This window comes from Megalops cyprinoides, chromosome 11, assembly GCF_013368585.1.
Source record: "Megalops cyprinoides isolate fMegCyp1 chromosome 11, fMegCyp1.pri, whole genome shotgun sequence".
Taxonomy (NCBI): Eukaryota; Metazoa; Chordata; class Actinopteri; order Elopiformes; family Megalopidae; genus Megalops; species Megalops cyprinoides.
In genome coordinates, this window is record NC_050593.1 from 5,423,775 (window position 1) to 5,445,475 (window position 21,701).

The 21,701-nt window shown below is 41.7% G+C and overlaps 2 protein-coding genes across 3 annotated transcripts in view; one reads left to right on the plus strand and one right to left on the minus strand.

Moving 5' to 3' along the window:
* Positions 1-13,185, minus strand: part of esyt3 (extended synaptotagmin-like protein 3) — a 28,460-nt gene extending 15,275 nt beyond the window's left edge. For both annotated transcript variants that reach the window (XM_036540551.1, XM_036540552.1), the window contains exons 1-7: positions 12,306-13,185; positions 3,866-3,907; positions 3,048-3,182; positions 2,242-2,318; positions 1,620-1,689; positions 450-539; positions 120-175 (exon numbers count right to left, since the gene is read on the minus strand). In XM_036540551.1, coding sequence (XP_036396444.1) covers positions 120-175; positions 450-539; positions 1,620-1,689; positions 2,242-2,318; positions 3,048-3,182; positions 3,866-3,907; positions 12,306-12,767 — 932 coding nt within the window. In that variant the 5' untranslated portion in view covers positions 12,768-13,185. The remainder of the gene's footprint in view (positions 1-119; positions 176-449; positions 540-1,619; positions 1,690-2,241; positions 2,319-3,047; positions 3,183-3,865; positions 3,908-12,305) is intronic.
* A 2,207-nt stretch (positions 13,186-15,392) lies between these two features.
* Positions 15,393-21,701, plus strand: part of dnah7 (dynein, axonemal, heavy chain 7) — an 86,708-nt gene continuing 80,399 nt past the window's right edge. The window contains exons 1-11 of the mRNA XM_036540748.1: positions 15,393-15,404; positions 15,700-15,771; positions 16,373-16,445; positions 16,933-17,089; positions 17,726-17,816; positions 18,842-19,022; positions 19,200-19,272; positions 19,714-19,839; positions 20,295-20,414; positions 20,715-20,898; positions 21,398-21,577. Coding sequence (XP_036396641.1) covers positions 15,393-15,404; positions 15,700-15,771; positions 16,373-16,445; positions 16,933-17,089; positions 17,726-17,816; positions 18,842-19,022; positions 19,200-19,272; positions 19,714-19,839; positions 20,295-20,414; positions 20,715-20,898; positions 21,398-21,577 — 1,269 coding nt within the window. The remainder of the gene's footprint in view (positions 15,405-15,699; positions 15,772-16,372; positions 16,446-16,932; positions 17,090-17,725; positions 17,817-18,841; positions 19,023-19,199; positions 19,273-19,713; positions 19,840-20,294; positions 20,415-20,714; positions 20,899-21,397; positions 21,578-21,701) is intronic.

Here is a 21,701-nt window from a genome sequence, read left to right on the forward strand (position 1 = left end):
AATAAGAAGAGCCTCATCTACACTTGTTATTGGGTAGGAATATCCTTTTCTTCAGTGTTTAGAGGACACATGCATGCCTAACCTTTGGTGTAACAGGTAATCAACCAAACACAGCATACCTTAGGGCTGGAGTATCTAGCAGGTTTGTCATTCCAGTCCAGTTGATTTCCAGTTTCTAAAATTAATGTGATAGTCAAGGATACTGCAATAAGGATGTGATGTAGGTGCTGAAATGGTTTGAAAACGAAGTACATTTTATCATCATAAATTAACTGGAAGTAAATTTTTGATTCGATTGTAATCAATTCCTAAGTAAAAATAAATAAATAAATAAATATGGTTACATTGTTAGGTGTCTTTGACAAATAATTAATATACCATTTTCAAATAACAGACAAAAATAAAATCAAACAGAAGAAATATAATTAAATATGATTGCTCCTCCTCACCGGTCGACGAATGAAGAACATGGTGATGCCTCCCACCAGGGGGGACTGGCCAATCAGAGGCTCCAGAATCACACGTAGCATTCCATAGAGCTAAGAGAAAGACTGATTGCACTTATTTTCCTGAGAATCATGATGGTGTAATGCACCCTCTGACGCAGACGCAGGTGTTTACAGCATAGATACACTGCCAATGCAACACTTTTCCAAACCTGGCACGACACTCGAGGGGCACCATTTCTTTAGCTGTCATCATTTTTTAATCTTTCTGCTGGCATGACTTCTGGAATGAAGAGGTCACCTGTGGTACTTGGTCGTCAGCCAGATGTGTGAAATTCCATAAAAAGCAGCTAGATGAATGCTACAGCTGTCACTGTCATAGTCTGATGATCTGACAGTTTTACTTTTAGTCTTTACCAAAGCTGATATTTCTTTAATTGGCTTAAATTAGCTGCCAAAGTCCTATGAGGCAAAAGCAAACCAGGTAGCAGTCATCTCAACCATAAATATTCCAGTTATGATAGTCATATTCTCATAAATTGGAGAATGCATTTTATCTATGATGTTAATAATCATGATGAGCCACTAAGAGGGCGTGTTCATTATCGGCCAAAACTCTACTCTCCATACTACAATTAATTACTCTCACTGAGTTTAAACAACATGGGAATACAATCTGTGCAGGCAATTTAAAGAACAATATTCATAAATTGAATATCTGGATATATGTCATACCTACCCAGCCAAGCCATGGAAGTAATTAAACTGAACAATTCAGGAAGCAGTCAGAATTAAAAGCTGCACTATATGCATAGTGGTTTTTCATGACCTGAGACCTTGCCCAAAGGTTGCGAACCTACTATAGCCCTGGCCACCAAAAGTTAAGGGAGGATTCAGCCGTTCTATACCTGCAGACACAAAATGGATCCCTTTGTAGTGCATGGAACATTTGTCTTTAAACACAGCGAGAGCACAGCTTCTAGGCACTTGATTTTCATCAGATCATCAGGAGCATCATAGGAAGAGACCGGTTTAGCTAGTTTGAAAGGTGGAAACCAGAGTTTTTTCAACCACACAGATATTCATTTTTTGCAGTGGGATGATGGCGTTTGTGGTCTCTACACAGGGAAACTCTGCAACAGGGTGGGGGTGGAGGAGGTTCATAGCACACACCTGTACGCCCTTGACTCCAGCGGTGATTGGCTTCTTCACCTCTGTGCTGATGTCCACGTCCCCCACGTAGCTACATTTAACACAGATTACACTGACTGGTTATTGTGAGCAATTGCAGAATCAACATATCAGACATATCGGGTCTATTTTATGTGTAACCTGACTTATTTACCTAATTGCATGTCCAAATACATACAATACAACCACAGGGTCTGTTAGTACATGATTCTCTGTCATTATACTAACATATTTGCACATTGAACGTATAGAATCAAATGAACAGGATGCACCTGCGACCCCTCTCAGATGTTACAAAAGAGATAACAAAGGACATGCAGCTGAAATGGCAAACAGGGTTTGTTAAGGGTTAAAAACCAAATGTCAGGGATAGAATGAGAAATATGAGCTGTTAACTACTTTGGTTGCTTTGCATGCAGCTCACTGCTCAGCACCACTGCCTGTTGCTGGAAGAGCACACTGTTGGTGAGCAGCAGGACCGGTTGAAGGTTACTTTGGGTGAGACTGAAGACGGCTCTGTAAAACCAGAAATTCCTGACTGTTTTCCAGGGCCAGCCTTTAGCAGGGCTAATCTTAGTGCATTCTGAGGTTGTGGAGGGCGCACCTTAGGCTCAGGTCCAGGATCACCTCTCTCTTGTCCACCTCATCTGTGTACACTTTCACCCCAGTGATCCGGAGGGGCTGAAACACAGAATACATCATAAGTTCATGTAAACACTGCTCCCTGACCTCAAAGGGAACCTCACATTGTGCTCAGCTTCTGTAACAGCACTGTTCTTCATTATAACTTTGAGCGTTACAGTGTAGCACATATGCACATAAAACCAGTCCCCAACCATAGCTTAAGAACCTCCTCTCCTTTACATGAACCTGGTTCCTCACAGGCCTCTTTTCCACTAACACAAACTACGTGCTAGTTCTGGCCTGGTGCTAGTGTCAGTTCGGAGTTGATTCAACTTGCAAACCTTCTAAGAACCGGTTTGCTTTTCCATGAGCTAGAGAGCCACCATAGAGCCACGTCATTACGTCACTGTATACATCTGTGTACGTCTCCGCTTTCCTGCTAGCGGCAAGCTAGCAGTGGTGGCTGGTGAGCTGGAAACAGGGGAAGCCCAAACACTACCTTTAAATCTACCATTACTTTCAAACTGGTCCCCTTTATACTCCTTGATTAACAATAAATAATTCACATAATAATTGACACCAATCGCGTAAATAGAGTGAATGATTATGCTCACGAAACAGCCAGATTGTCTGTAGTTTGTGTGCTTGCGAAAGCTACAACTGCAAGCTAGCGAATGTTTCATATTCCTTTCACTTCCTCTACTGAAAACCTTTGCCTTAACAGTGAGGCAGCTGAGACAGTGAGAGACAGAGGTGGCCATCTTGAAATTGGCAGTGGAGGCCCACCTTCTGTCCAAAGTGGACCTTGGTGAAGGTGAAAGTCTTGAGGTGTGGGCTGGAGGCCCGGATGGATGGCTGTATCTTCTCCTTCAGGAGCTTCTCCATGAACATACCAAAGAAAGGCCAGGCCTGCTGCAGGATCTGAAGAAGCAAGGGGTAGTCAAAGACTAGTCAGCCCGTTGAGCACTTGAGAAGAGGCTCAATGGGTCACACCTTACTCTCAGAACCACTCAGCTTCTCCTCCCGTAATATCTCAACGGGAACTAATGAGGTGGACCAAGCTGCGACCTCTTTCAAGCTGCGTTCTGTCAGAACTGGCAGATTCTAGTATAAGCAAGTTCAAGATGCATTTCATAGTGTGTCTAAGAAGTTACAAACAATGCTAATAAGGCATAGAATAACCTGCTGGGATTTCTGGTGGCTGTGAAGGACTGAGGTTCTTTAGATTATAGGCAAATGACTCTGAGTCAAAACAGAGTGGATGACTGGTTCTCATCATTATACACTCTTATGGACAGAACATGCCCGCACAGTGGCTTGATTGGCTCATGAGATACAGACACAGATACAAACAGGAAATATATTGTATACTAGCAACATATTATGTAGTTAAATAAGTTAAATAATGTAAAGACATTGTAAATACAAGCAAAACTAAACATGAGCAAATGATGGCTATATATGAAGTCAGTGTAGAGATGTACTTTACAATAGCATAAATATGTCTCTTCTATATTATATGTGTACATTTGTATTATACTGCAGATTAGACCAAATCTGTTATTTGGGCCAGTGTGGAGAAAAGCAAGAGTTGTCCACAGTACCTTATTCAACCAATCAGCCTTTTCAACATCTGGGAAATGCACCTGGGGGAGGAGACAGAGAGGTCAGTGCATGGGCTTAGAGCAGCAAGAGGTCATTGACTCATTGAGTCTTTCATGTGACATCATCCATTTTTAAGAACACCCAAAGCACTGGCACATGGGGCAACAGTGCACTGAGCTGCAGAGACATTATATTTGCTTTGCTAAGCTTTCTCTGATGAGCTTTACAAATGCTCCAAGACCTGTATGTTTTCTACATGTACTGCATTAATGTGGTATGGGAGTCTCAGCAGGTTAGTGCTACATTGCTGTGCCTGGAACAGGGCTAAATTCAAGTGCAACCTGCTCTTACTAGCAAGATTTCTGTCAGAGAGGTACAGAAACAACACATGTACCCTGCTGTGCTATCGTCATGGCTGTCTGTGTGTTTCCTCTGTATGTAATAACCATCCCTAAACCATCCCTAAAACCATCCCTATGTAGTAATCATCCCTAAATACCCTAACTTGTCAGCCTGTTCATCTGCCACTCTGATTTACAGTAATTCTAAATACCATTTTCCTTGGCAGAGTAATGAACATGAAGGCTGCTTTATTAAATGACGCACATTTATCACACAGAATATGTTCTGTATAAGAACGTCATTTCACCACCTTAAAAGTTACGTAACCAGTCATAAATACATCTGTCCACTGTCATTGCGTATGCTATGCCATTATCACATAACAGTAATGGCATTAATATAACAATCCACTCTGGTAACATTCCATTATGTTTATATGTTAACTTACAATGCCATTGCCGACATACCTCATGGTAAGCCTAATCAGCTGGTATAAGTGTATACAAACTTTTATGTTGTTCTTATGAAGCCTTCATGTGGTAATGCAGGATCCTTCACTGAGTCATCGTAACACTTTGATGTGTTACTGTCTTATGAATAGGTGCTACATGAATGACGTTTGAGTGCATTGGCACTGCAGCTCCCAACCCTCACATGTTGGGAATGAAACTTCTGGCCATATGCTCTGTGGGCTAAACACAACTCCTCACTAAGGCCATGTGGTCTGAGACTGTCTGTGTGCTCTGACCGATGCCTTCATATCCACACTTGTGGTTAACCCACTATTCAGTGTGTCTGTGTAAATATGCACGTGTGTGTGTGTATATATGTGTGTGTGTGTGTGTGTGTGTGTGTGTGTGTGTGTGTGTGTGTATGCGTCTGGGAAAGGGGCTAAAGATAAGAGATGGTTTGCATTATTTACAGAGAGTAGAACTGCACTCTCAACAGGAAATGAGATGAAGCAGTGTGTGATAACCATCACATTTCCTTTTGCAAATACCTCTGTGCTTTGTAGAGACCACAGCACACTGACAGGCTAACACACAGCCCGACATGCTCACTGTCACTTCAGAGGTATCATTTATCAGGCTGTTTCCACTCTGTGCACCTCTGTGTCTTCATCTTCAAAAGGCATTGCCTTTTCGTTGAAGGCAGCTCTATGTCCATCCCCACTGCAGAGTCTGATAAAGTTGATTGCCTCCCTCAGACAGATTCTATTGGTGGGACAGCTGTGAAACCTCTGTTCTCATTCAGCAGACATCATGTTCCAGGCTGCCCTGGAACTTATTATTAATGGGGTTCTCTCAAGTCTCTCCAACAATGCCTCCTAAATTATTAATGAACTCAAACCTGTTTGGGTGTGAGTCACATGACCAACAATATCACTGATTGGCATCTGTTCCCTTGCCAACAGACACCCTGACCCAGGGAGACATATTTCACATTACCTGTTACACACCCACACAGCAGAATGGTCTGGGTTTCCTTATCTGCTTGGTTCCCTCTGGAAAGTGCACTATATTCAATTGAAAAATACACTATAACAAATAAAATTTGATTATATTCAATAATGCAATTCTTGCTTGATGGTACAGCAGCTGTACCAAACTCATGATTCAAATTGGCAACTACTACACAACACTGTAACTGTTCAGAGCACTATTTTTGTATAGACAATTTTTATAATAAAATCCATACATAGACTAAATATATTGACAGAGATTTAGAGATTTGACTAAAATCCGCAGATGGGTATGATGTAGCCTCATTGATTGATTATGTCTAGCCTGTTTTGTCTGCCCACCATTACATATGAGCAAATCACCCACTGTTTTTCATTTCTCAGGCTGTGGTATACATTATCTCAGTTAAAAACATATTTGTTAGACCATGTCTTTCATGTGAATCTTCACTTGGGCTAAATTGAAAACAAAAGTGGATTGAACCTTTCATTACAATCAGGCCTTTGTAATGCTTTACAAAACACACCTGATATTACCCTGGATACATACTTTTCCACCTGTTGCCTAGAAACTGGAATGTTGTTTTGTTGCATCAGTCACAGCAGTCAAGCAAATTTCAAAGCAAATTTCAGTCAAGCTGAATAACTTAAGCTATCAAACAAACAGAGTTACTTGGGTTAAGCTGTGGAGAGGTCTTACCAGCATTATCTCTACCAACAAGGTAGGGGAGGGGGTTGGACTGGGTTTGACTAGGGTGCTGCCAGGACATTTGAGTACTGCTCTGCTTCTGATACCCCCACATCTTCCCTAGTGCTTAGTATTTCAGCGACTACCCCCATGGTGCACTGCTCCCTCCTGTGCCCACACTCCACAGAGGACACAGGACAAATCCTGATGCAGTTCCAGTCTTCCTTCTTTGTACATGTACTTGGGCCTGCCACTTTTGCTGAAGACAGTGGATCCTAACGCTGACCTCAAAGGGCACACTGTGTGTGCTAGTTTTCTTTACAGCTGAACTCTCAGGTAACATGGTCTGAAAACGTTGTTAAAATGCAAGCTGATCTGAACAAATGCAAAATTTGAGGAGACAAAGGACACTAATGCTTACAATTCACACTGAACTTATCTCAAAGAGTAAAAAAAAATCATCAATTGTCATGCCTTGGCTATATTACAAACACCCCCTTGCATGAGATTGGCTACATTTTCTTGTGCACCTCATGCCAACCTTGCCTACCCAGTTCATCACCAAAAGAAGGCTGGCTAAAAACAGCCTGGATAAAAATGGGTTGATTGAAGAAAAATGAAAAAAAAAAAAAGCAAAATTAGTAAGCTAATTATGTTATTTTCTAGTCATTACATTAACCAGATGTGATCATTTCTCGGTTACCACCTACATATAAAATGTCCTACAGCAGACATGTAATTAGTAGTCTGTATTGAAATAAAGGTCATAAGAGGTCTGAGTGAGCTATTAAATTGATCTGAATGCTAAATTTTAGGGCACGTGAACTGATATTGACATATCAAATTCTCACCATGCTCTTCTCAAAGGGTCAGGGCTAGGGTTAGATGATGAGAGAAATTAGAGTAATAAGAGAAATTATATGGGTTGGTAACAAGGTGTGGAGGAGTGTACTTGTTTCTAGACTGAATCTGAATCTGAAGAGTGGCATTCCACATATGCATGTTTTTTCCATAAGCATTTACTTTCAGTATTAAACTCTCAGTTGGAATAAATGCTATTGTGCAGCAAGGTAGATGTGAATGAAGACACAAGGTGTGACCATTCATATGAAGTAGTTGCCTTTCCAGCTCATTTCCCTGGAATGTTCTTATTCAAGGAGAGGAGCTGTACATAATGAAACAGACACGTTTGTATGAGTGTGCTGAGCAAATTCCTGGACACCTAAAACTGTTCTTAAAAAAAGTTATCATTGAACATGTATCTACTTGGAACTTATTTTTTAAGCTTACTCTGTGAATAAACCCTAGGGAATGTTTTACCTGGATGTACCAAACATGCATAAAATCAACACCCCTTTTTCAGGGTGACTTTACAACCACTACCATGGGTTTTATATTCTCAAAGAACTATGTGAGGCATTTTTTTAATCTAGCACTCTCACAGACACATGCAAAACCTTTGTTTTCTGATATAATTTTAGATGGACCCTTAAATGTAATTAGTGCAAAAAATCCTTCACAATTCCTAAGGATCACGAGAAGGGAAGTTTCCATAACACAATCCCACTACCCCCTTGAGAGACATTCCCTAGCAACAGTCAACCTTCCACACCCACTTTATAACAATGGAATGTGACAGAGTTTGCCTGCAAGCAATCTGAGGGAACACAAGCCTATGACAATGTCAACACAGACACAGTTTTCACAACAACCTGGTAACAGTATTCCCTCCTAAGGATGAACATCAAGATGACTTTGATCCTAAATGTATATCCACACACTTATTTAACTCTACTGAGGCTACAAAGTGCTGCACTGGCCCATTGCATGTTGCACTCATTTCCTTGTTTTCCTACTCTGACAACCTCTTTTCCCTTACTTTCTTCTTAGTCTCTCTCTCTCTTTCTCATGCCATCCACATAGTAAATACCCAGTCCCAGCTATCAAGAGGTTGCCATGTACAGAATTTAACATACATCATTGTAACACCCAGCATTCACATGGATAGGAGACCCTATCCATCACTGAACTGGCAATCCCCTGATGTCCCTGCCCCAAAAATGACTGGATCAGAGGCCCCTGCCTACAGCTCACCAATGGGTTCCTATCACAACCGTCTAACAGTCTGTACAACTATGAAGCGAACTGATGGAGATTTTCATTGATAAATATCCATTAGTTCATGATTTCCACTGTCTCCTTTTCCACTGTTTTCCAGGAATGTTTCTAAACCTCTTCCTGTGGTGAGGGAATCATTTTCCAGGTTCTCCCCAACTGGATGTGTGTTTTTCTGGCTTTTCGATTACCTCTGGAAACCATGCTCTAACCAGCACTTTGTGCACTAATAACTACATTTTGACTGATCAATCTTTCCTGAGCTTGCTGAAGCACAGGGGAAGGAAGTAGGCCCAATATATGTTTTCTGTGTATTAAAGCAGGACTAGGTCCAGCTATTAAAGGTGGCAGACACCTCAAGATGGACTGAAAGTCTCCCATTGAAAACCAATTACTTCCATCTTCCAGTGGCTATGTAAATATGCCTTGGGAAAATCAAGCCACATAGTGTTCACTGCATCCACATTTCATTAAGTATTCAAATCCAGAGATCAATATGCAATAAATCTTCAGTTTATCTTCACTCAGTTTATTCTTGGCTAATTCAATATTTTCACACTTGCTGCATTGTTGTAGAAATAAGAACAGCATGTCTTGGCTAAGTGATTACCTAATCTAACTGGATTACCAGATTGTTAGACTGGATTTGGTGAAAACCTCTCCTTGATGTGGGGAACATGGAAATTAAAAACACCCACAAAGCAGTTGGAATATGGAAGATAAAAGCTGCACTGTTGTCCTGTACTGAGAAATCAGCCTGCAGGATCTCAAAACCCAGTATCATAGTGGATGACACATGGGGGCTCTGTGAAAGCTCTCCCTGAGCACCGAAAAGTGCAGGAATGTGTTCCTCAGATTTGTTTTTAGAGTGAATCTGGACCCAGTGTGACCCTTTGACCTGCATCCATTCATAGAACATAGTTTTCAATGGTATCGGCATCACTAGCAGAACTGCATGATTGATCTTTGGGAACGGAATTTCCATTTGCGAAAGACATTAGAGTTTCCATAAGGAAGCGGGTATCTCATAATGAGATCAGTTGCCATTGACCACACAAGTAATTGCATGGCAACTACTGTGATATTACTAAATGGGGAGTGCTCTGCAATTACATATGATAATGTGAGGGTGTGGACATGTTGACTGACATGTTGATACACTACATAGGCAACACACATTAACTGACTATCTTGCATGGTCTGTGTCTGTGCTTGGTATGTAGCCTCATCAGCATTGATAACATTATCATTTTGTTCCAAGTGTACATGCAAAAATACCACTCTCAAATGGTTGGCTACAGTGAGAATAAGTGATTAGCCAACAATGACAGACAGTGACTCCACCTCCTGAGAAACCCTGCAATTGCAGCTTTCTTGTTCAAGGTTGCATTCATTACTAAAAGTGTGCTTCTGTGGAAGTTTTGAATAGATGTCAGAGGATGGGGTAAAAGTGCTCTAAAAAAAGAAGGGAGTGAAAATGAACAGATTGAAGTGAAAGAACAAAAATGAAAAGAAAAACTGTAATTGGCCCTTTGAAAATAGATTTTCTCTTTCCCAAACCGGAAACAACACAGGACAAAGAAGTGAATGTATGACTATGAAAAAGGCTCCCATGGTGAGAATACGTTTTGTGGTATATTATAATGTAATGATGAGGTGGGACGGAAGCTATATATACACAAGTGCACAGGGGAAGAAGATGCTATATACCCTGATGGTCTTGAGGGGAAATTATGGATTAAGTACCTTGGAGCCTCCTGGGACACAAAGATTTGAGATTCTCCTTCCATTTCACTTCTCTCAGGAACTTAAATGCTGCATCACAGATAGAACCAGGGCTGTCTTCTCATAATGATCAACAGCTCACTTTAAAATGAGTAAAACCATGCGGAACATACTACCAATTTTAAGTTTTCAGGTGAAAATGGAGGACTTAATGGATGTGAGGGAAAATGTTTGGCTGAGAGTATCAGGCACACACAATCCAATGACCCTTATTTATTATAAGCCTGGCATATCCAAGTGTACACTTTCCAAGAATCTATACTCACAAAACAGATCTTTAATGTTTTACACAGGTTGGTGTTACAGTCACTTCTTTTTATGTATACATACACATATTAGCCTCGTAAAACCAGGAAGGCCTCAGGCAGTGACAGGAAGGGCCTCTCGTCTAGGTTGAGGTTAATCCCTCCTCCTAAGGTTGCATAAACTCACCCTAAAGTAACAGTAATTTGAACAAACTCACTCTGGCCAGTTCCTCCTTAAACACCGCGTACCTCACTCCACCTGATGCAGGGACTGTCCCCAACTCAGACAAGGAACCCCTACCACGTCCATAGCTCAGAGTCTCTGCCTAATGCAGGAACGCCACCTGAAACCTCAAAGCAGACAAGCAGCAACACGAACCAGGCAGAAGACACACAACACGACACGCCTATTAGCCACCCCTATTTCAACCAACACACAAAGGAACAGGGATGGACCGATCACAGAATGTACAGTCAAACATTTGTTCCATCAAGGCAACTTCCACAGAGAATTGGCAGACTTGCTATAGTGTGTCGCCATCTCTCCATAAGCCAGTAACTAAAGAGAGAGGGCGTGGCAGTTGCGTAGAGTGATCCTAGGTGTGGAGAATGTGTATTAGAGATCCTGTGAAGAAAGATACCTCCTGTTCAATGTATCCCTTACAATCTTCATCCTAATTAAGGAGTCTTATCAGATACTTAAGATCCTTTATGATACATGGCTAGAGGTAAAATGTACTGCAGAATAAAAATGTATCATACAGTGGCATAACATTTGTATACACAGCAGGTACATTTGGTTGTCACTAAAACTAATATGTGTCAATACCAATCAAAAAAAGATTTAAAAGGATGTGGAACCATGACATAAATTCCTGGCCTGTGATGACTCCTGCACCTCGCTATCTGCCCAATGCCCATACGCAAACAGGGCCCTCTCTCTCTATGGCTCGTGTCCTGGTCAGCGCTTGCAGGTGTTCTTTCCAGAATTAGCAGGAGTGGCGAGCGCCTCCCACACAGAGGGGACCGAGATGATCAAAGCTCTGCATCCGTAAACAGGAAGTACTACTTCGGTGACTGTACATACGTGGATCTTGGATACATTACCCTGAGACGAGGCAAGAGATTGAACGCAACCATTTTCTAATGGTACAAATAATAGTGAAAACGGAAAAGGACATGAATTGATCATTGCGTCGTTATATGTCGCACTACTTTTGATACAAGTCATTTGATGTATATTTAGCAGATACAGAGCTAGTACGTCATTAATGTGCTAGTTACACCTCATTCCTAGAAACCAAGTAAAATTATGCAGTACTAACACCTAGAAGGAATACCAGAAGGTCTTTGGTCTCTGACAATTTTCATTCAATGCAATGACACCTGACAGAAATCTATGCATCACTTTCATAACATTTTTTTAATCACGTAAAGGCGAAATTTAAATTAATGATAATATTTTATTTCATCGGGTAACGCGTTGCACTCCGAGTTGTGAAAGGAGCGACTTTTACGGGCATGCGAAAACTGTCACAATTTAAAGGCTCAGGGGTGGCGCACGATAGTACCAGCAAAGTGCTGCCAGCACTGTTCACTGGCACTTGTCCAACAAATAAATCTGGGCTTGTGCATCTATTAGTCTACACACCGCCAAAGCCTGGATTTATAGTCGGATGCGAATAATATTTCGACATGGGGTAGCACAGGGAGAATCAGAAACGTTTGCAGTGGCAGAAAAGTGCAGTGTTCGCAAACAGTAGCACTAATATTCACAGATCGGAGCCCACACCGTTACCTACCCAGGCTGGCATGTTGAGTGCCTTCAATTCACTAGTGATCACAGTTCTCTCATTGTCCAAAAAATCGATGGCTGATTCCATTCGAAGACTTTTCCACTTTCGATTTTTCCGCCACCACGTCCATATCATCAAGCACAACAAAACCCAGCTGATGCTAAGCCCAAGGTACCCGGTCAGGTAGACGGGGTACAAGAATAGTAAAGCTCTCCCAAAATACAGCAGAAATTCCATCAAAAGGTGGTTGACCGAATTCACGCTGAGCTCCTCTTGGCTGTCCGGGGATACACCTCCGTTGTACATCTGAATATCTCCAGAATCTCCTGATAGCGTTCTTGCAGGAGTCTCTGAATGACTGAGAACGGGATTTAAAGCAGACACACTCCCGTATCGATCCTGAAGTCCTCTGCTGTGATCTGGGAAAGGCTCGCGCATTTCATTTCTGGCTTCGCTAGCAGCTCTCATGTCCTTGGCGATGTTTTCCCCTCTTGTAGGCTTAATGTGAACTTATGCAGCCTGTTCGATAGCGAGCAAGGCTATAGCCGACAATATAAAAACTAAGAAAAGCATGTGGTAGCCTACTAATACGCTTTCATCAACTTTCTTTGAGTTCGATTCCCGATTGTCGTTGATTTCTAAAGCTTTAGCCTATTCCTGATATGGTGCGGTGTTCCAGATTTAAATGCACTTTCGTGTTGCCTCCGTTTTCCACGTTTTGACTTCCGTGTTGTCCTGCCTGTCTGTTTTTAGCTACCTGACACACTCCCATAGGTGATTCAAGTATGCGGTATGAGACTCGCCCGCCCTCTCATATATCCCCATGCTTTCCATCACATCTAAGGGAAGATGAGACGCCTGTGGCTCCTGCATTCAGTGAACATCATGCTTTCCGATGAGATTTACGATGTTTCCGAAAGAGCCTTTTCATAAATACATTTATTCAGTAAGACCCAAAAGGGATAGTGATGAACCCTGCTTTCCAGCATGTAGCCAATGAAGCCGCATCTTACACTACCTTTTGCCATCACTTCCACAGTACGTGTGGCGTTGAATTGCTCGGAGCGTGGTCGACTAAGTACAGCCGTTCTCTGTCGTCCATGTTACTCATTTACAATGGTTAGTTCTCATAAAATCGAACGGAGCGCTAGTTGGTATAATAGTTGCTTGTGACATACCAAGCGTGCCTTTTGAGAGGAGAAAAACATTATACGTTATATTAGGCTATATGTGTTAATATACTTAGTGAAAGGACACATTCTTGATATAGTCACAGTTTGTGTCATGTATGAAAAAATGAAATTGTCGTAACTTTCATATAGGCCTATGCATATGTCTGCCATTTTTTATTTGGCTGACATTCTTATCCAAAGCGACTTACAAACGTGAATGCATTTAATAAAGCAGCACATACAGAAAACATTTCATTTCAACAAAAGTGCATCTGTGTCATACGGTGAGGTGATCGATCGATCAACAGAACCGAATACTTTTCCACTGCCCATTAGAGCCATGGCTCTAGTCTATTGCATACCTTTCAGAAACTGGCAAGAAGCCTTCTGCCAGATGGTTTTGATTTGCTTGCGCTGTCTGCTATGGCCGCCATCTTGTGGACTTAAAACGAACTGCAATTACAGCGACCGCGAAAATACACTAGCAACGTTTTTCATCTGCGTGGTAAGAAGAAAGTCGCAGGAGAATCTGCATTAATATTTTCCCTTCTTTAGCTATATTTCTGTATCTTCATACCCACAGTGACTCTAATTTCCTCGCACAGTCCTAATACTCTGAATGCATTTCACCATTGCTGCTCCTGAGTATGTGCGAAAACAGAAATAACTTGGCTAAGTAGCCTAGCTAACTAACAACTTTATGGCTACTGGGCAAATGAATGCGGGAAGACGACTAATCATTGGTTTAAACACCTTCGCAGGTTCCCTGTTAAGCTGATGCACAGTATTGAGCAATATTGCAACAGCAGGTGGGATGGCATATGCCTACTTACACAGCACTTAGATTTCTCCCCTTTTGGGGGGTTCACAACAGCCAAAATGGCCCTAGGATATTACTCACAACAAACATTAACTTATGTACAACTGAATCTGTTTTAAATAGCACAGTGCACAATTTGCATGCAATCTCATACGGCCACAAAATAAACACTCATACTTGGACGATTTTCGCTTTCTTTCTTATCTTCCTAATCTTAATTTTCCTGCAACATTATAATCAACAATAGCTATTGCTCCCGGCCCCACAGGTAGGCTTTCCATTTAAGATTTGGACATGACACATAAACACCATCTTTATGACAAAACACATAAAGCTCTCTTGTGCTAGTAATATGGCAAAAAGGATCAAATTAAACAAAATAATATAGAAAACATTGTGTAGGCTTGTATTTTAATAGTGCCTGTTCCGTTTGTGTGAGGTGGTTTATGGAACGCTGGCCTCATTCTATGCAAGTTTATCTACAGATTTACAGAGAGTAGCCAAAGTACAAAAACGTGCGAGTGATTGGCGGATTTGTACGGTGAAACTTTCATTGTGTCCATGTGTAAAATACTCCGATCAAGACGAAACGTAATGTTTCCGTGCACAAATAAACAATTGAATTAAGACAAGGCGTCTTGCTCTAAGCTGAACTGGAGAAACATTGAAGAGCTTCCAGGCTGCCTCCAGACACCCCCCTGGTTACTGTCTGCAGAGCTAATGGGCGACCCGGCCACATACATTAAGCTTCCTTAGCAACCAGGCTAGCAACGTCAAGCCGCGTTCAACAACCCATCAAACAAAACAAACAAAAAAAAAAACCTTCTGTGGGACTTTGCGATTTTTTTCTGTGGTTGTTTTTGGTCATTACTACTACAGAACGCAACTCCTTGAAGTGTACAATCAATGCATAGTCGCACAACTTGGTTTAAGTCTAGTTTAATGTACCAACTACTTAATTTGGAACACAATGAGAAAGGCGTTAAATCAACACGTGTGACTTGGTAACATTTCACTATGTATGAGCTTTGAAAAATAATATGGAACGGTTCCACCACTAACGGAAACAGTTGAATCGCATCCTTGAAGTCTAGCTACAAAATGGATGCTGAGGTAAGTTGTTTAATTAGATTGATGTTACCAGACTGATATTGTCCAGATGTTTGTCATGTTAAACATTCTTAGCTTTAAAATGTTACAGCTCGCTGGCTACGCCGATTAACAAAATACCTAACCAGCTGCCTACTTAAGTTGATGATATGGATATTAGCTAACGCCAGCTAGACTAGTTTAACTGATTAACTTAGCTGGTTAGCTACTTAAAACATTACTTGGAGTATGACTTGGCCTATGAAACATAAAAGAAACATTAACCTGAATCAAGTGTCCATTTTGGTTGCCGTTACAGGAAGCTTTACAGAACAAGAAATTCCCCAGACTCCCAAAAACTATCGTGCGACGTCTGCCCCAACTTCCACAGGTAACTATGCCTAGCTAACAAATGCAGCTAGCAGCTAGTAGTTTTCACTGCTACCACTCCGAGTTGTCTCAGCGAGCTAATGATTTTAATATTGCAACGGTATAAACATCTTTTGATCTGCAGACAGCTTGCATGCTCTGAAATGATTTCACTCCGTGAAGCAGTTAAACCGTGAGTATGGAGCCTCTGCTTTAGCCAGCTAGACTACATTACAGGCAAGCTCTTTTGTATAGTATACAGCGACAGGTGCCACGTTTTAATTTATCAATGGCATTGAAGCCACCCTGAACGTAAGTACACATGCGGATTATAAATAGCAAGTAAAAATGTTAGCAATCGACGAAGTCATCTTTGTCTCTAGAATGATCATAAAGTTATCATGTACAAAGTAATTCCCACCTCCGTTGGAAAGAAAAGTCTCATTGGTGTCCCGAAGTTACACTGCCAGGACCCTGCAGGACCACCGGCCAGCGAAAACCCAGTTCCTTTGCTGTAGAGTGAAGTGCTGAATGTGGAGAATGTGGAAGACCCTAAGAGCTGTGACTCATTCCAGGTCTGTCGTTGCATGAATGGTAGTCCTTGCAGTCTCTCGCTGTTTCAGGGCCGTACTAAGCACCAATGGCTGGACGCTGCCCCCTCCTTTCAGCTACAGGCCCAACGGCCGGAAAAGGACAGTGAGATTGGGTCTTCAAGTGGATTATCTAGTAAGTGCTCAATATACAGCCTTTTTCACTATGTGTAGCAGCTTTAGGATTTAATCTAGTTACTCAACAGGAAACTGTTTTAAAAAGTAACACAAGATTAATGAACACATTTTTGTCAAATTAACTCACCCTTGTGTATGGTCTGCACCTGTAAATGTGCTTTTGTCTTACATTAACATGACAATTCATCATGAATCATATGGGAAAGAATGTCTGATTGAGCTCATCCCTAGTCTGGCACAGTTAAGGGAGGTGGAGAATCAGCCCGCAGTGAAATACCTCTGCCCTTACTGATTTTACACTGTGCCAAAAAAGTAGAGAAGCAAGCCCAAGTTGTCTCTTGCCTCTGCCATCAAATTCTTGGCTATCCTCCGACGGCCGCTCTCGAAGGCTGGCTAAAGTCCCATGGCGAACCTAATTGCCCTTACTACTTGTGCTGCGTCACTCTCTCCTGCAGGGGGCGGGGTGTCAAGAAGCCAGAGCCAGGTGCCTGAGGACAGCCAAAGCAGAGAGTCTGGAATTGCAGCAGAGCCCTCGAGATATCAGGGTGGCGGGCAAACCAAGCCCAAGTCAGACCGAGAGCTGTTCCGTAGCAAACTCGTCAGCATCATCACGTGAGTCTGCCCAGCATAGCTCATGTTATTGCAGTAAATCTAAATACCTGTAGAATATATAGGAAGACAGCGGGGTTATCCATTAATTTCTGCTAATTGCAGCACAGAAAGAATACATAGATATCATAGGGACACACAGTAAAAAAATACACATTGCCAAAAAGAGGTCATTATAGTACTGCACGATGAATAGATATGTACAAGACTATTGAATGTAAACAATTCCTTTCTACCTCGTTCTGAGAAACAAACAAAATTCAACAAAAACAAAATTCAGCAACCCCTCTGGAAACATCCCTCTTTTTAATACAAACTTAGGCAGCAGCTCAAAACTGCGTTAATTCAAGCTATGGTACCATCATTGAATAAAAGGCTTCAGCTCTATGTCCTTATATTCTGCAAGCGTCATTCAGTCATAAATGTACCAGCTCTCACATTATACAACATCTGAAATCAGATAGTGCCCCATTAAGCTTTGGCACAGGAGACCTTTTATATGAAAATATTCTGTGGATATTCCCTGGGGAGCGTTTGAGAGTTTGAAGCCTGCAATTGTAATATTAACGGGCTGGGCTCTGTTCGTACCCACTGCTGGGGCTGGTATTACATCTTAATTAGTCTTTGTGTTGATATCAGGCAGCAGGAGTCCACTTCAGGTCCACCTGTTCTGGATGACACAAATCCCCCTGCCTTTGGGCCACTGACTTCTGCAGAGAAGGACATTCTGGTAAGGGATGGTGCTAAATATGTTTGCCTTACAGCTGCCGGAAGAAATTTGGCACATTACTTTTGAATAAAATCATATCTCCAGATCCAATCTTCTCAGGTATGGCTTAGATGAGATTTTTCATCTGTTGGTATTAAATTACGTTGAAAGGAAGTGCTGGCTCTGATACTCTAATCCTGTCTTGTCACACCCATGCTCTCATAACCATACTTGGAACATCTTGTGCAAACTTGGGAATGCAAATCTTGTCCTTATCAGGTCTGCCATCAAGTCTTTGACATACAATTGTGATGGCAAATGTTCTGAACTATGTCCTATCTGTGAGATTGGAAAGGAAATTACAATGAGGATGTTTCTGTGATCTAGCTCCAGTTTCATAACATCTGCTGTCCTGTGAGTTACCTTGAATAACCTGTTCTGTCATAAGAGAGGTCTGTTTTAAGCATGTGGCGTTATCTTATAGTGTTTTTGTATATCTGTATGTTCAGCAAATGGAGAGGTAATTTGTAATTAGGAACCACTTATAGTTGACAGCTCTTCCAGTGTTTTAGGAGGCAATATTTTAATACAGTTGTTTGGTTTAGTTTTAAGGAGGATAGGGGTTAGTTCTTATAGGTATTTAATTAAAATAGATATTTTATTTAGATAAAAAAAAACACTAATGGGATGTTGAATCGATTGATTTCACCCTGGAAAATAAATGTAATTAAAAGTCAATGTCAAAGTCAACTTTATTGTCAATTCTCCAATATGCACAGGTCATACAGAGTATTGAAATTGAGTTTCTCTCAGGCCCACAGTAACAATACAACAGTTAGACGTAACACTGACACTGAGAGACACGAACAAGAATTTTCACAGATTGTACTAATTAAAACTAATTGTAGTGATTATTGACTCAGTTTATCTCAAAGAAAAATTAGAAGTGGTAAGACTGTAGGAGACCTACATTGTGTTTGCCCTGGAGGGGCTGTTGTTCAGCTCTGTGAAACTACTCCCTTGTCCTTCTGTGCTTGGCTATCTAGAGATACCACTATTATATCAAAAATGGCATTGACACCAAGCATGTGGCCACTATGGATGACTCCTGGCTGGAGAACGTTATGACCCTGGTTCCAACACCGCTGAAGAGGCTGACCGACACCATAGAGGTGCTCTCAAATGAGATGAGAGAGGACTACCTTTTGAGTGTCAAAAAAGCTATAGGTATTCCCACCTTCTCTGTTCAATGTACCAAATCATATGCACAGCATGGAACTGTGTGTGTGTGTGTGTGTGTGTGTGTGTGTGTGGATTGCATATATCTGCAGTAGCTATTTCGGAATGGATACATATTAGGTGTTACTCTACTAGTTATCCTTAAATGGAGGGTTTCTGTTCCAGTGGATTTTGTGCTTCGGGATCCCAGGGATAAGCATGAGAACAAGGTGAAAGATCTGCCCTCACATCGAGCTGAGTGAGTTCTGCACCATGAGCCTTGGTTGGCACACTGTTTATTGTTATTTTAAGGCCTATACATGATGTGTAGACTCTAAGCCCTCCATGTACCAGCGCCACCTGCACTGTCTGCGTGGCCACGTGGCTGGTCAGATCAGTGGTGTGCAGATTCACGGCTTAGAGGGTGAGGACAGGTGAAATGGAGAGCACAGTCAGTAAGATGAGTCATCCAGCTAATTTGGATGGCCGAATAAATTTTACCAATTTCAATTTTACCACTGGTGTTATCAACCATTGTTTTCGTAGTATTATTTAGCATGTGTTGAAATCATTTTGACAGATGCTAACATATTATAAGGATCGCTTTCAAAGTATAACAACATGCAGGATAAAAATGTTATTTCCCTACCTAGCATGTATAGTGTTTAGAATCAGGGAAACTTCCTGTTTCACTGCTCAGATTGGAGGTGGTGCCGAAGCCTTGGAGAAAGTCCTTTTTGCATGCTCAGAACATGATGCGCGACAGATTGCACACCATCAACCCTACCATGCTGTCTGTGCTGGACCTGTGGCAGGTATCCTACAAGTGAGTGCAGTTTTCCCCCACCTTCCTACAGCCTGCTTGTGTTCCACAGCACCCTCTACTGGTACAACATTTGTGTCTGTCTGTCTGCTTGTGAGATTATCTCAGAAATAAATACTTTTTCTTGATTTTCCCCTAAGAAAGGGGAGTTTTCATCACTCTGTCCCCTGGACAGTGGTCGTAATCTGCAGCTAATTGCCTGTATTTCAGCTGATCAACATCCGGTATTAGTTTGTATAAGGGTGTAAAGGTTTGTCAGTGTTACAGATTGGCCACTAGAGGGAGCCTGTACAGAAAACAATTGAATCCAAAGAGCGCCTCTTCATGCTTAAACCACCTGCTGATTCCAAGGTGTCTACACAACCTGTTGTGCCCGTGAACAGCCATGATCAGCTAAGCCCTTGAATCTCCTTCCTACCAATGCGACCAACTCGCTGCCCCACCTTCTCCACTCACAGGAGCCTGCGCCTGATCGATGTGGAGGAGTTCCGCAGCCTGAAGCAGTCAATGGAGCTCACCTTCTTTGAGCAGTCAGCCAGGAAGCATATCATTTGTGCCCGAGAGACTCTCCTTAAAAAGTAAATGCAGTCACATGAGAGAAGGCAACCGGCTCTCTCTGTTCTTAAAAAGCTGAATGGGGGGCGGAGTCAAGTAACATTGAGTGATGGGTTTACCAATTGCTTTTCAACTGTGCATGTTAACCCTTGATAAATCACAGTTTAAAATATATTATAATACGCATTCTGTCTAGTTAAAGTACTGTTGTCATGGTATTTCCTATTTGATATGCACAAAAGTCTTGCTAGCCTTGCAGGCTAGTGAGTCTGAACATGGTGATTGATGTTGATATCAGAGCTCTTTTTCATGTGTGCTCTCAGATGGTACATAGAGGTTCAGCAGATCTACTACCAGGGGAATAAGCGCAAACTGCTTCCCAGCATCAACCACGCATGCAAGCTGCAGTCTTTCTTCAACTGTGCCGCCACTCTGATGACCCAGCAGCTGCAGAGCCTGGCCCTGGAGTCCATCCGTGACTACACCCGCCTCATCATTAAGGACAAGGTACTTAGTGCAGCAACATGCTAACCAGGACTGCTGATACCCACAATCCATTGCATCACCAGGCCCATCAACACTGTACCTTAGCCATCCTCCTATTGTAGGATTACTGCACCAGATGGCAAATTGATACTATACCAGAACCACCCACCTAAAGTACTTTAGGAATATCTTGTTAGAGAGTCATTCATGTTAATATTGTTGTTATTTAAAAGACCCTATTAGCTTTGTGAGATGCACATTTATATTACTGTTTTGCTCAGTGCTTTGGTTGTCTAAAAAGTTGTGACATTTAAAACAAACTAACCCCCAGAATCTATTCAGTATATACACAAATTTAATCCCTTGTTGCTTTTTTGAAATATGTTTTTTCATTTGATGCTTTCTGGAACAAAACTAATCCTCACAACATGAAAACTCTGAGAATGACTTCAGCTATGTTCAGTTCAGTAGAGAAGTGAACAATGGTGTCATTGTTAATACAAACATGTTTATTTCCCAGGATTCAGTGCGTGTATATGAACACCCTGGCTTTGTCCTGAAGCTGGTCCTGGATCAGACGACTATCAGGTTGCACCCTGATTTCAAAGACTTTGAGGCAGTCATGCTCAAAGTCTATGACCTCATGCTGGACGCCATCAGCGTTGTGCAGCGTGTGGAGACAACGCTGTACACTGAATGGGTACCCAATTCCACGCTCAGTGTTTTTATTCACCACAGCCTGCCTCTTTGGTATATGTAGGCATTTTCCTTCAAAAGCTTTCTGTATTAAACAAATACAGTTTTAACATTCATCTAGTAAAAGT